Genomic DNA, 15,022 nt, shown 5'->3' with positions numbered 1-15,022 from the left:
GCCCAGTGCAGTGAGCATTGCACTTCTGTGAACTAATTTCATGCTCCTAACACCTAATAGTGTAGACTAATTCAATGAACAGTTCAATAAGTTGCTCGCTTTGTGACATTGGAGAAAATAAGTATTCCTCTGTCCTCCATGTTATCTATGAATTGGAAGTGAGATCTTAGCTCCAGAGCTGATGGAGATAAATGTTTGATAAGGTGTCTGAGCCAAATCTATGTTCCCTCTCTCCAGTTCACCCGGACCCTTCCTCTGACCTGACCACAAGGTCAGGTCTCTGCCACCTCATAACCCCTCACTCACGCGTGTCCCCTCTTCCCACCAGTGTCCCCTCACTGCCTACTTCCTTAGAGAATATTCTGCACCCTGCTCACTCCCTACCTGCTGTCCATGCCTCGCCCCACTGCAGTCTCTCCTACTGGGAATTTCCTCATGTCATCATCAACAACCACACACTTGATTATTCCCGTCTTGGGCTCTCTTCTCCCTGGATACTGCGTCACCACGGTCTTGGGTCTCCTATAATGGGACTGCTTTCCCTCTGCCTCCTTCCCTCATGGGCTCCTGGCCCTTGTCAATCACCGAGTAAACATGATTGTTAGGAATTCCAGAACTTTGAACATTTCTCTATGGGAAATGTGAAACCATCCAGGAGTAGGGCAGAAAGGGCCTAGATGTGTAAGGAAGAGATGTGTCTGGGAGAGGAAGACAAAGGGTATGAGGAAGGTGATTTCATTTCCATGGACAAGGCAGTTCTCCAGTGTGAGACTAGAGTGGATAACCATCAACCAGGTGCCTATGGAAACATCAGGTTCTAGCTTCCTTTTTAGAGAGCCTGGTGCAGAAGGTATGGAGTGAGGTCAGGGATTCTGAGTTTCCACAAGAGTCCCAGGTGATTCTGATGAATGGGTCCCCAGGGCAAAGCTGGCACACCTGGCCCAGAAGAGGAAGTGTGGGGGCTGCAGGTGTGGGCATGTGATAGGCTCCAAGAGGGATACCCTGCTCTGCTGACCCGGCTTCTTCCCACCTAGGCATTCTTCACATCACAGGTGATGATAATGATGCTGCTGCTGCTGCTGCTGATCAGAAAACCTCTACAGTAGGTGAGTTGGCCATAATGCTTAGACCTTGACCTCCCCTTTTTAAATTTAAATTCTTTATTGCTTAAAGTATTACATATGTCTCCTTTTTCTCCCATTAACCTCTCCCTGGCTATTCCCACCTCTCAGCACATGCCCTCACTCCCCTACTGTCTGTGTCCATGCGTTATGCTTATATACATGCATACAAGTCCTTTGGTTGATCTCTTACCGCCACCCTCCCCTGCCTTCCCTCTGAGTTTGGACAGTCTGTTTGATGCTTCTATGTCTCGGGCTCCATTGTTCATCAGTTTATGTTGTTCATTATATTCCACAAATGAGAGTGATCATGTGGTATTTATCTTTCTCTGACTGCGACTGGCTTATTTCACTTAGCAAAATACTCTCCAGGTCCATTCTTGCTGTTGCAAATGGTAAGACTTTTTTCTTTTTTATGGCAGCATAGCATTCCATTGTGCAGATGTACCCCAGTTTTTTTTTTTAAATATATATTTTATTGATTTTTTTACAGAGAGGAAGGGAGAAGGACAAAGAGTCAGAAACATCGATGAGAGAGAAACATCGATCGGCCGCCTCCTGCACACTTCCCACTGGGGATGTGCCACAACCGAGGCACATGCCCCTGACCGGAATCAAACCTGCGACCCTTCAGTCCGCAGGCCGACACCCTATCCACTGAGCCAAACCGGTCAGGGCTGTACCCCAGTTTTTTAATCCACTCATCTGCTGATGGACACAGACGCTATTTCCTAATCTTAGCTATTGTAAATTGTGCTGCTATGAACATAGGGGTACCGTGACCCTCTTTGACCCATAAACACCTGCTGGGGCTCAGCCCCGACAAACCCACAGGGAAACCTTCCCCAGCCAGGCTCCTCCATCACCTCCTCATCTCACTGCTGTGACCCACACAGGCCCCTTCCCACAGGGAGATCCTGTCTCCTTTGAGTCCTGGGGTAGGAGTGTGTGTGTTGGGGAGCAGAGACTAAGCTGTTGTGAGTGTCCACTTCTGTTCCTCTTTCCAACAGCAGGCATATGTCAGCCACAGTCCTTAAGTGGACAGGAGCCTGTAAAGTGGGATGTGATCCCTCCACGAGGCCCCTTTTTTTTTACAACCGAAACCCCACCTGATTGCTTTGGCTGTCCTCATCTGAGCCACTGGGCTCTGGTTCCCTGTGCCAAGGGCAGTTGTGGATGGAAAAGAGGGGCCGGGGAGTAAAGGGCAGAATGTAGACAAACCGAGAGTCTTCAGAGATTAACTTTTAGGTGTTCATTTGATTTCTCTCTAGGCATCTACGAACCTCCCAGTGGTGAGTGTGTGTTTGCTGGGGTTGGGGAGCGTCATTGTACTCATCTGGTGAGCAGGGAGGATTAGACCTGCCTTGGCCACCGTGACCCCGGGGAGTGGCCATAGGTCTGTGGGATGGGAAGGTTAAGAAAGGGTTGGGAATGGTCAGGAAAGGTTGGAAAGTTGGAGGGATGGACTGGCATGGAGCAGGAAGAGGTTCAGCAAGAGGAGGGTGGCAGTAGAGGGCAGAACCCTTGGAAGTGACTTTAAAGCAAATTTGGCAGAGGAGAAAGGGAGAAGGCCACTCTTTCTATAAAGAATGTAGGAAGCCCTCTGACTAGGAGTTTACCAAGAGGGAACCTGAAGCCTGCTGTGTAGGGAAGACCCAATTTCAGAACCCAAATTGGAGGTTTCCAGCAACTCAGAAAACCGAGTTTTATTTTCAAATTTGTACTTTCCTTAGCCCCAGTTTTCATTTACTCACTCACTCACTCACTCACTCACTCATTCATTCATTCATTCTTTATTAATTAATTAGTTCCTTCATTTGTGGATGCATGCAACAACCAGCTCAGGGCCCTTGGTGCCATTGTTCCCAAATGTTGAGTCTCAGGTAGAGGTCAACCTGATATGTCTCCTTGTAGATTGGGGGTTCCCTCACCACACATAACGTTCTCTCTCTCTCTCTCACCCGTGTACACACTCACTGTTCACTATAGTCCTCACTGCAACATGTGGTGAAGGATGGGTCCAGCAGACAGTGACCTCCTGTCACTGGCTGTGGATGGAATGAGTATGAGCTCTTTAATCTTATGGGGTCAATGGATGAACTCAAACTTGAAAATTATGTTTTGAAAGTGTTGACAAGTGTCAACTAAATGGAGTTAGATTCCAAAGGCTAACCTCACAGCAGTGTCTGCAAGTCATTTCCTGCCCACTAGGGGGTGCACGAAGCTCATCTGTTTCTACAGTTCAGATCTAAGGGTGACTAGAAGGAACTTTTACAAAGAATGGCCCAGTGCAGTGAGCATTGCACTTCTGTGAACTAATTTCATGCTCCTAACACCTAATAGTGTAGACTAATTCAATGAACAGTTCAATAAGTTGCTCGCTTTGTGACATTGGAGAAAATAAGTATTCCTCTGTCCTCCATGTTATCTATGAATTGGAAGTGAGATCTTAGCTCCAGAGCTGATGGAGATAAATGTTTGATAAGGTGTCTGAGCCAAATCTATGTTCCCTCTCTCCAGTTCACCCGGACCCTTCCTCTGACCTGACCACAAGGTCAGGTCTCTGCCACCTCATAACCCCTCACTCACGCGTGTCCCCTCTTCCCACCAGTGTCCCCTCACTGCCTACTTCCTTAGAGAATATTCTGCACCCTGCTCACTCCCTACCTGCTGTCCATGCCTCGCCCCACTGCAGTCTCTCCTACTGGGAATTTCCTCATGTCATCATCAACAACCACACACTTGATTATTCCCGTCTTGGGCTCTCTTCTCCCTGGATACTGCGTCACCACGGTCTTGGGTCTCCTATAATGGGACTGCTTTCCCTCTGCCTCCTTCCCTCATGGGCTCCTGGCCCTTGTCAATCACCGAGTAAACATGATTGTTAGGAATTCCAGAACTTTGAACATTTCTCTATGGGAAATGTGAAACCATCCAGGAGTAGGGCAGAAAGGGCCTAGATGTGTAAGGAAGAGATGTGTCTGGGAGAGGAAGACAAAGGGTATGAGGAAGGTGATTTCATTTCCATGGACAAGGCAGTTCTCCAGTGTGAGACTAGAGTGGATAACCATCAACCAGGTGCCTATGGAAACATCAGGTTCTAGCTTCCTTTTTAGAGAGCCTGGTGCAGAAGGTATGGAGTGAGGTCAGGGATTCTGAGTTTCCACAAGAGTCCCAGGTGATTCTGATGAATGGGTCCCCAGGGCAAAGCTGGCACACCTGGCCCAGAAGAGGAAGTGTGGGGGCTGCAGGTGTGGGCATGTGATAGGCTCCAAGAGGGATACCCTGCTCTGCTGACCCGGCTTCTTCCCACCTAGGCATTCTTCACATCACAGGTGATGATAATGATGCTGCTGCTGCTGCTGCTGATCAGAAAACCTCTACAGTAGGTGAGTTGGCCATAATGCTTAGACCTTGACCTCCCCTTTTTAAATTTAAATTCTTTATTGCTTAAAGTATTACATATGTCTCCTTTTTCTCCCATTAACCTCTCCCTGGCTATTCCCACCTCTCAGCACATGCCCTCACTCCCCTACTGTCTGTGTCCATGCGTTATGCTTATATACATGCATACAAGTCCTTTGGTTGATCTCTTACCGCCACCCTCCCCTGCCTTCCCTCTGAGTTTGGACAGTCTGTTTGATGCTTCTATGTCTCGGGCTCCATTGTTCATCAGTTTATGTTGTTCATTATATTCCACAAATGAGAGTGATCATGTGGTGTTTATCTTTCTCCGACTGCGACTGGCTTATTTCACTTAGCAAAATACTCTCCAGGTCCATTCTTGCTGTTGCAAATGGTAAGACTTTTTTCTTTTTTATGGCAGCATAGCATTCCATTGTACAGATGTACCCCAGTTTTTTTTTTTAAATATATATTTTATTGATTTTTTTACAGAGAGGAAGGGAGAAGGACAAAGAGTCAGAAACATCGATGAGAGAGAAACATCGATCGGCCGCCTCCTGCACACTTCCCACTGGGGATGTGCCACAACCGAGGCACATGCCCCTGACCGGAATCAAACCTGCGACCCTTCAGTCCGCAGGCCGACACCCTATCCACTGAGCCAAACCGGTCAGGGCTGTACCCCAGTTTTTTAATCCACTCATCTGCTGATGGACACAGACGCTATTTCCTAATCTTAGCTATTGTAAATTGTGCTGCTATGAACATAGGGGTACCGTGACCCTCTTTGACCCATAAACACCTGCTGGGGCTCAGCCCCGACAAACCCACAGGGAAACCTTCCCCAGCCAGGCTCCTCCATCACCTCCTCATCTCACTGCTGTGACCCACACAGGCCCCTTCCCACAGGGAGATCCTGTCTCCTTTGAGTCCTGGGGTAGGAGTGTGTGTGTTGGGGAGCAGAGACTAAGCTGTTGTGAGTGTCCACTTCTGTTCCTCTTTCCAACAGCAGGCATATGTCAGCCACAGTCCTTAAGTGGACAGGAGCCTGTAAAGTGGGATGTGATCCCTCCACGAGGCCCCTTTTTTTTTACAACCGAAACCCCACCTGATTGCTTTGGCTGTCCTCATCTGAGCCACTGGGCTCTGGTTCCCTGTGCCAAGGGCAGTTGTGGATGGAAAAGAGGGGCCGGGGAGTAAAGGGCAGAATGTAGACAAACCGAGAGTCTTCAGAGATTAACTTTTAGGTGTTCATTTGATTTCTCTCTAGGCATCTACGAACCTCCCAGTGGTGAGTGTGTGTTTGCTGGGGTTGGGGAGCGTCATTGTACTCATCTGGTGAGCAGGGAGGATTAGACCTGCCTTGGCCACCGTGACCCCGGGGAGTGGCCATAGGTCTGTGGGATGGGAAGGTTAAGAAAGGGTTGGGAATGGTTAGGAAAGGTTGGAAAGTTGGAGGGATGGACAGGCATGGAGCAGGAAGAGGTTCAGCAAGAGGAGGGTGGCAGTAGAGGGCAGAACCCTTGGAAGTGACTTTAAAGCAAATTTGGCAGAGGAGAAAGGGAGAAGGCCACTCTTTCTATAAAGAATGTAGGAAGCCCTCTGACTAGGAGTTTACCAAGAGGGAACCTGAAGCCTGCTGTGTAGGGAAGACCCAATTTCAGAACCCAAATTGGAGGTTTCCAGCAACTCAGAAAACCGAGTTTTATTTTCAAATTTGTACTTTCCTTAGCCCCAGTTTTCATTTACTCACTCACTCACTCACTCACTCACTCATTCATTCATTCATTCTTTATTAATTAATTAGTTCCTTCATTTGTGGATGCATGCAACAACCAGCTCAGGGCCCTTGGTGCCATTGTTCCCAAATGTTGAGTCTCAGGTAGAGGTCAACCTGATATGTCTCCTTGTAGATTGGGGGTTCCCTCACCACACATAACGTTCTCTCTCTCTCTCTCACCCGTGTACACACTCACTGTTCACTATAGTCCTCACTGCAACATGTGGTGAAGGATGGGTCCAGCAGACAGTGACCTCCTGTCACTGGCTGTGGATGGAATGAGTATGAGCTCTTTAATCTTATGGGGTCAATGGATGAACTCAAACTTGAAAATTATGTTTTGAAAGTGTTGACAAGTGTCAACTAAATGGAGTTAGATTCCAAAGGCTAACCTCACAGCAGTGTCTGCAAGTCATTTCCTGCCCACTAGGGGGTGCACGAAGCTCATCTGTTTCTACAGTTCAGATCTAAGGGTGACTAGAAGGAACTTTTACAAAGAATGGCCCAGTGCAGTGAGCATTGCACTTCTGTGAACTAATTTCATGCTCCTAACACCTAATAGTGTAGACTAATTCAATGAACAGTTCAATAAGTTGCTCGCTTTGTGACATTGGAGAAAATAAGTATTCCTCTGTCCTCCATGTTATCTATGAATTGGAAGTGAGATCTTAGCTCCAGAGCTGATGGAGATAAATGTTTGATAAGGTGTCTGAGCCAAATCTATGTTCCCTCTCTCCAGTTCACCCGGACCCTTCCTCTGACCTGACCACAAGGTCAGGTCTCTGCCACCTCATAACCCCTCACTCACGCGTGTCCCCTCTTCCCACCAGTGTCCCCTCACTGCCTACTTCCTTAGAGAATATTCTGCACCCTGCTCACTCCCTACCTGCTGTCCATGCCTCGCCCCACTGCAGTCTCTCCTACTGGGAATTTCCTCATGTCATCATCAACAACCACACACTTGATTATTCCCGTCTTGGGCTCTCTTCTCCCTGGATACTGCGTCACCACGGTCTTGGGTCTCCTATAATGGGACTGCTTTCCCTCTGCCTCCTTCCCTCATGGGCTCCTGGCCCTTGTCAATCACCGAGTAAACATGATTGTTAGGAATTCCAGAACTTTGAACATTTCTCTATGGGAAATGTGAAACCATCCAGGAGTAGGGCAGAAAGGGCCTAGATGTGTAAGGAAGAGATGTGTCTGGGAGAGGAAGACAAAGGGTATGAGGAAGGTGATTTCATTTCCATGGACAAGGCAGTTCTCCAGTGTGAGACTAGAGTGGATAACCATCAACCAGGTGCCTATGGAAACATCAGGTTCTAGCTTCCTTTTTAGAGAGCCTGGTGCAGAAGGTATGGAGTGAGGTCAGGGATTCTGAGTTTCCACAAGAGTCCCAGGTGATTCTGATGAATGGGTCCCCAGGGCAAAGCTGGCACACCTGGCCCAGAAGAGGAAGTGTGGGGGCTGCAGGTGTGGGCATGTGATAGGCTCCAAGAGGGATACCCTGCTCTGCTGACCCGGCTTCTTCCCACCTAGGCATTCTTCACATCACAGGTGATGATAATGATGCTGCTGCTGCTGCTGCTGATCAGAAAACCTCTACAGTAGGTGAGTTGGCCATAATGCTTAGACCTTGACCTCCCCTTTTTAAATTTAAATTCTTTATTGCTTAAAGTATTACATATGTCTCCTTTTTCTCCCATTAACCTCTCCCTGGCTATTCCCACCTCTCAGCACATGCCCTCACTCCCCTACTGTCTGTGTCCATGCGTTATGCTTATATACATGCATACAAGTCCTTTGGTTGATCTCTTACCGCCACCCTCCCCTGCCTTCCCTCTGAGTTTGGACAGTCTGTTTGATGCTTCTATGTCTCGGGCTCCATTGTTCATCAGTTTATGTTGTTCATTATATTCCACAAATGAGAGTGATCATGTGGTATTTATCTTTCTCTGACTGCGACTGGCTTATTTCACTTAGCAAAATACTCTCCAGGTCCATTCTTGCTGTTGCAAATGGTAAGACTTTTTTCTTTTTTATGGCAGCATAGCATTCCATTGTGCAGATGTACCCCAGTTTTTTTTTTAAATATATATTTTATTGATTTTTTTACAGAGAGGAAGGGAGAAGGACAAAGAGTCAGAAACATCGATGAGAGAGAAACATCGATCGGCCGCCTCCTGCACACTTCCCACTGGGGATGTGCCACAACCGAGGCACATGCCCCTGACCGGAATCAAACCTGCGACCCTTCAGTCCGCAGGCCGACACCCTATCCACTGAGCCAAACCGGTCAGGGCTGTACCCCAGTTTTTTAATCCACTCATCTGCTGATGGACACAGACGCTATTTCCTAATCTTAGCTATTGTAAATTGTGCTGCTATGAACATAGGGGTACCGTGACCCTCTTTGACCCATAAACACCTGCTGGGGCTCAGCCCCGACAAACCCACAGGGAAACCTTCCCCAGCCAGGCTCCTCCATCACCTCCTCATCTCACTGCTGTGACCCACACAGGCCCCTTCCCACAGGGAGATCCTGTCTCCTTTGAGTCCTGGGGTAGGAGTGTGTGTGTTGGGGAGCAGAGACTAAGCTGTTGTGAGTGTCCACTTCTGTTCCTCTTTCCAACAGCAGGCATATGTCAGCCACAGTCCTTAAGTGGACAGGAGCCTGTAAAGTGGGATGTGATCCCTCCACGAGGCCCCTTTTTTTTTACAACCGAAACCCCACCTGATTGCTTTGGCTGTCCTCATCTGAGCCACTGGGCTCTGGTTCCCTGTGCCAAGGGCAGTTGTGGATGGAAAAGAGGGGCCGGGGAGTAAAGGGCAGAATGTAGACAAACCGAGAGTCTTCAGAGATTAACTTTTAGGTGTTCATTTGATTTCTCTCTAGGCATCTACGAACCTCCCAGTGGTGAGTGTGTGTTTGCTGGGGTTGGGGAGGGTCATTGTACTCATCTGGTGAGCAGGGAGGATTAGACCTGCCTTGGCCACCGTGACCCCGGGGAGTGGCCATAGGTCTGTGGGATGGGAAGGTTAAGAAAGGGTTGGGAATGGTCAGGAAAGGTTGGAAAGTTGGAGGGATGGACAGGCATGGAGCAGGAAGAGGTTCAGCAAGAGGAGGGTGGCAGTAGAGGGCAGAACCCTTGGAAGTGACTTTAAAGCAAATTTGGCAGAGGAGAAAGGGAGAAGGCCACTCTTTCTATAAAGAATGTAGGAAGCCCTCTGACTAGGAGTTTACCAAGAGGGAACCTGAAGCCTGCTGTGTAGGGAAGACCCAATTTCAGAACCCAAATTGGAGGTTTCCAGCAACTCAGAAAACCGAGTTTTATTTTCAAATTTGTACTTTCCTTAGCCCCAGTTTTCATTTACTCACTCACTCACTCACTCACTCATTCATTCATTCATTCTTTATTAATTAATTAGTTCCTTCATTTGTGGATGCATGCAACAACCAGCTCAGGGCCCTTGGTGCCATTGTTCCCAAATGTTGAGTCTCAGGTAGAGGTCAACCTGATATGTCTCCTTGTAGATTGGGGGTTCCCTCACCACACATAACGTTCTCTCTCTCTCTCTCACCCGTGTACACACTCACTGTTCACTATAGTCCTCACTGCAACATGTGGTGAAGGATGGGTCCAGCAGACAGTGACCTCCTGTCACTGGCTGTGGATGGAATGAGTATGAGCTCTTTAATCTTATGGGGTCAATGGATGAACTCAAACTTGAAAATTATGTTTTGAAAGTGTTGACAAGTGTCAACTAAATGGAGTTAGATTCCAAAGGCTAACCTCACAGCAGTGTCTGCAAGTCATTTCCTGCCCACTAGGGGGTGCACGAAGCTCATCTGTTTCTACAGTTCAGGTCTAAGGGTGACTAGAAGGAACTTTTACAAAGAATGGCCCAGTGCAGTGAGCATTGCACTTCTGTGAACTAATTTCATGCTCCTAACACCTAATAGTGTAGACTAATTCAATGAACAGTTCAATAAGTTGCTCGCTTTGTGACATTGGAGAAAATAAGTATTCCTCTGTCCTCCATGTTATCTATGAATTGGAAGTGAGATCTTAGCTCCAGAGCTGATGGAGATAAATGTTTGATAAGGTGTCTGAGCCAAATCTATGTTCCCTCTCTCCAGTTCACCCGGACCCTTCCTCTGACCTGACCACAAGGTCAGGTCTCTGCCACCTCATAACCCCTCACTCACATTTGTCCCCTCTTCCCACCAGTGTCCCCTCACTGCCTACTTCCTTAGAGAATATTCTGCACCCTGCTCACTCCCTACCTGCTGTCCATGCCTCGCCCCACTGCAGTCTCTCCTACTGGGAATTTCCTCATGTCATCATCAACAACCACACACTTGATTATTCCCGTCTTGGGCTCTCTTCTCCCTGGATACTGCGTCACCACGGTCTTGGGTCTCCTATAATGGGACTGCTTTCCCTCTGCCTCCTTCCCTCATGGGCTCCTGGCCCTTGTCAATCACCGAGTAAACATGATTGTTAGGAATTCCAGAACTTTGAACATTTCTCTATGGGAAATGTGAAACCCTCCAGGAGTAGGGCAGAAAGGGCCTAGATGTGTAAGGAAGAGATGTGTCTGGGAGAGGAAGACAAAGGGTATGAAGAAGGTGATTTCATTTCCATTGACAAGGCAGTTCTCCAGTTTGAGAGTAAAGTGGGTAACCATCAACCAGGTGCCTATGAAAACCGAAGGTTCTAGGTTTCTTTTTAGAGAGCCTGGTGCAGATGGTATGGAGTGAGGCCAGGGACTCTGAGTTTGCACAAGTGTCCCCGGTGATTCTGTTGAATGGACCCCCAGTGCACCCTGAGCAGAGCTGGCACACCTGGCCTAGAGTAGGAAGTGTGGGGCCTGCAGTTGTGGCATGTGAGAGGCTCCTGCAGGGGATACCCTGCTCTGCTGACCGGGCTTCTTCCCACCTAGGCATTCTTCACATCACAGATGATGATGATGATGATGATGATGATGATGATGATGATAAAACGTTTTCTGCAGGTGAGTTGGCCATAATGCTTCGACTTTGACCTCTCCTCTCTAAATTTAAATTCTTTATTGTTTAAGGAATTACATATGTCTCCTTTTTCTCCCATTAACCTCTCCCTGTCTATTCCTACCTCTCAGCTCATGCCCTCACTCCCCTACTGTCTGTGTCCATGCCTTATGCCTATATACATGCATACAAGTCCTTTGGTTGATCTCTTACCCCCCACCCTCCCCTGCCTTCCCTCTGAGGTTGGACAGTCTGTTTGATGCTTCTATGTCTCTGGCTGTATTGCTCATCACTTTATGTTGTTCATTATATTCCGCAAATGAGTGAGGTCACGTGATATTTATCTTTCTCTGACTGGCTTATTTCACTCAGCATAATACTCTCCAGGTCCATTCTTGCTTTTGCAAATGGTAAGAGTTTCTTCTTTTTTTTTTTTTTTTTAGCAGCATAGCATTCCATTGTGCAGATGTACCCCAGTTTTTTAATCCCCTCATCTTTTGATGGATACTTATGCTATTTCCTAATCTTAGCTATTGTAAATTGTGCTGCTATGAACATAGGGGTACCTTGACCCTCTTTGACCCATAAACACCCTGCTGGGGCTTAGCCCTGACAAACCCACAGGGAAACCTTCCCCAGCCAGGCTCCTCCATCACCTCCTCTTCTCACTGTTGTTACCCACAGAGGCTCCTGTCCACAGGGAGATCCTCTCTCCTTTGAGTCCTGGGGTAGGAGTGTGTGTGTTGGGGAGCAGAGACTAAGCTGTTGTGAGTGTCCACTTCTGTTTCTCTTTCCAACAGCAGGCATATGTCAGCCACAGTCCTTAAGTGGACAGGAGCCTGTAAAGTGGGATGTGACCCCTCCACAAGGCGCCTTTTTTACAACTGAAACCCCATGTGATTACCTTGGCTGTCCTTATCTGAGCCACTGGGCTCTTATTTCCTGGGCAAAGGGTAGGGGTGGATGGGAAAGATAGGTTGGGGAGTAGAGGGAAGAATGTATACAAACTAAGAATCTTCAGAGATTAACTTTTAGGTGTTAATTTGATTTTTCTCTAGGGAGCATGGTACGTTCCCTCCTTCGAAGAGGTGAGTGTGTGTTTGCGGGGGTTGGGGAGGGTCCTCCTTGTACTCATCTGGTGAGCAGGGCAGAGTGCCCCTGCCTTTGTCACAATGGCCTCAGGGAAAGCTCATAGTTTCTGTGGGTTCAAGGGGCCAGGAAGGGTCAGGAATGTGGAGGGATGGACTGGGATGAAGCAGAAAAATGTTAAGCAAGAGGGTGGCAGCAGTAGAGGGCGGAAGCCTCAGAAGTGTCTCTAAAGCAAATTTGGGGGATGAGAGAGGGAGATGACCACGTGCCATTCTCTTTCTGGGAAGGGTGCAGGCACCCCTCGGGCTGGGTGTTCACTAAGAGGGAACCTGAGGCTGCTGGGTAGAAACGGCAGAGCTCAGAACCCAAATTGGAGGTTTCCAAACTACTCAGAAAACTGAACTTTAATTTAAGATTTACACTTTGGTCATGGCTACTTTTCATTTATTCCTTCATTCGTTGATGCATTCAGGAAACATTTGTTAAAGACTCATTGGGCATTAGGCTTTATTCTGAGCACTGGTATAGGACAGTGAACCAAACAGAAATGCCTGCCTCCCTGGCGCTTCCATTCTAGTGACTTCTCATTTTCACTAGGGCCAACTTGAGGCCACCTCAGGTGTCCTGGCAGAAGCAGACAGCCCCAACATCCACTCCTTGGTTAATTCCTTATAGACTCTGAAGATACAGACACATCTGCATGTATTACCAAACACTGTATATACGTATTCAGATAGTTGTCATGACACCCTCATTTTGAGGTCCAATGCTGGAATCTCTGACATTTTCATCTCTGGAGACCAGTCTAGAACCCACATTATTTGCGAAGTGTCAGAAGTGAGCACCTGGTCAGTTTCTTCCTCTTCCCGTGACCCTTTCCCAGATCCTCTCCTTTCGTCCCTGCATGTACCCCCACCTCATCTCAGCAGAGACTTTCCATCTGTGTAGCCTGTTGTGGCAATTCCAACCCAGAGCTCAACCATGTCATCTTCAGAGATGCTCTGGGTGAGCATCTTAAATGGAAGAGCAGCTTTGCTCATATTGGAGGGAGAAGAATGGTCTAATCTGAGAATTGCCTGTTTTCTGGTTGGCATTAATGCCCGAGGGTAGATTTCTTTTTTTTTCCCTTAAAAAAATTTTTTTTTATTGATTTCAGAGAGGAAAGGAGAGGGAAAGAGAGATAAAAACATCAATGATGTGAGAGAATCATTGACTGGCTGCCTCCTGCACACCCCACACTGGGGATTGAGCCCGCACCCGGGCATGTGCCCTGACCCCTGACTAGGAGTCCAACTGTGACCTCCTGGTTCATAGGTCTATACCTACTCATAAAGATAAAACAGATGTTCCAGTGGACAGATTTCAAGCTGCTACAAGAGGAGGTTTCCCAGAATATAAAAGCAGCTGAGCTCTCGAAGGACATGCAGGATGTTGTGTTCTCCAACCTCCTGGCCATGCTTGGGGACCGCGAGGCTCTCCAGGACCTCATGGACAAGGTGAGGGGCCCTGCCGCTCCCTAAGCCTGATCTGTCTTGTAAATGGGAAGTGTTTCAGAGGTAGGGCTGCCAAGGTGTGTGGGGAAAGGAAAATGGGGGTAATCTTAGTGGGATGAGAAGGATGTCTGAGGAGAGGGGCTTTGCCCCTGTGTCCAACGACCAGGGCCAGGGAAGGCAGCCCTCACACACTGGGGTGCTCCATGTTCCCTGAGGGTGCATGGAGCCATTACCCCCACTCCTTGGTTAATCACTTGTAGATGCAGAATTTACAGGCGATATCACTGATGTTATCAACATCATTAATAAGCCCTGTCTCCTATAGCTTGAACAGGAACCCTTCGGTCATTTGGATGGCCCTGGTGGCACCATCCTAACTGAACTGCGAAAGGACTCCCGCTATCCAGAGGTTGGCTCAAAGTGCCTCATCCTTTACCTGCTTGAAGCCTTAATGGGTAAGAGTGGTTTGGAGGAAGAATGGGGGAGTCACAAGGTTGGTCCCTCAGAGCCCCGAAAGGGCTGCATTAGGTGTCACCTCTCCAAACCCCTTGACATGCTATGATTTTTCACCCTCACATCACAGGCCTCTCCGAGGCTCAGTGTGATGAGCTTGCCCTGTGACAGAGCCTGAGGCCTGCAAGGCCAGCCAGGTTCATGCAGCGGATCAGTGGGGCGGTGATGCCAGGTCCAGCCACAGAAGCCCACCCTGGGCCATGTTAGGTAGCTTCCTGGAGACCATCCCATGAGCACGAGCAGAAGGGGGACTTTCCAGGACAGGGAACTTGACCTTCACGCTAGCGAGTTTTATTCCTCTGCCTCAGAGTTCGCTTCTGAAGGTCTCTGAGTTCATCATGGGGACAGGAACATCTGACTCTTTCCCCAAATGTCCCCCTGTCCCCAGTGCTGAGTGACATCCAACATGTCCTGCTGGCTCAGTCCATGGAGAAGAGGATCCTCCTCCCGCAGAGGGACCTGGTGAGCAATCCCCAGGGGCCGGAGTCTTGGAAAAGAGTGAGGGAAGCAGGATAAGAATGGTTCTGAGAAAGGAGAGATGACTGGGGTTGCTGCTGGGAGGGAAGGGGAGGTCCCGGTGTGGGCCTGGGAAATCCAGGCTGCATCTCCG

At 48.3% G+C, this 15,022-nt stretch overlaps 1 protein-coding gene across 1 annotated transcript in view; it reads left to right on the top strand.

The window, feature by feature from the left end:
* The window catches only part of LOC138993223 (gasdermin-C-like), a 54,397-nt gene that overhangs the window by 36,957 nt on the left and 2,418 nt on the right, over positions 1-15,022 (top strand). The window contains exons 13-23 of the mRNA XM_070392329.1: positions 1,035-1,106; positions 2,393-2,413; positions 4,439-4,510; positions 5,797-5,817; positions 7,843-7,914; positions 9,200-9,220; positions 11,251-11,322; positions 12,376-12,405; positions 13,721-13,902; positions 14,225-14,354; positions 14,801-14,874. Coding sequence (XP_070248430.1) covers positions 1,035-1,106; positions 2,393-2,413; positions 4,439-4,510; positions 5,797-5,817; positions 7,843-7,914; positions 9,200-9,220; positions 11,251-11,322; positions 12,376-12,405; positions 13,721-13,902; positions 14,225-14,354; positions 14,801-14,874 — 767 coding nt within the window. The remainder of the gene's footprint in view (positions 1-1,034; positions 1,107-2,392; positions 2,414-4,438; positions 4,511-5,796; positions 5,818-7,842; positions 7,915-9,199; positions 9,221-11,250; positions 11,323-12,375; positions 12,406-13,720; positions 13,903-14,224; positions 14,355-14,800; positions 14,875-15,022) is intronic.

This window comes from Myotis yumanensis, unplaced genomic scaffold (assembly GCF_028538775.1).
Source record: "Myotis yumanensis isolate MYYU_CA2020_CCGP unplaced genomic scaffold, mMyoYum1.0.hap1 SCAF_15, whole genome shotgun sequence".
NCBI lineage: Eukaryota > Metazoa > Chordata > Mammalia > Chiroptera > Vespertilionidae > Myotis > Myotis yumanensis.
The sequence above is the reverse complement of the archived record's forward strand: the minus strand, read 5'-3'. Positions and strand labels throughout refer to the sequence as shown.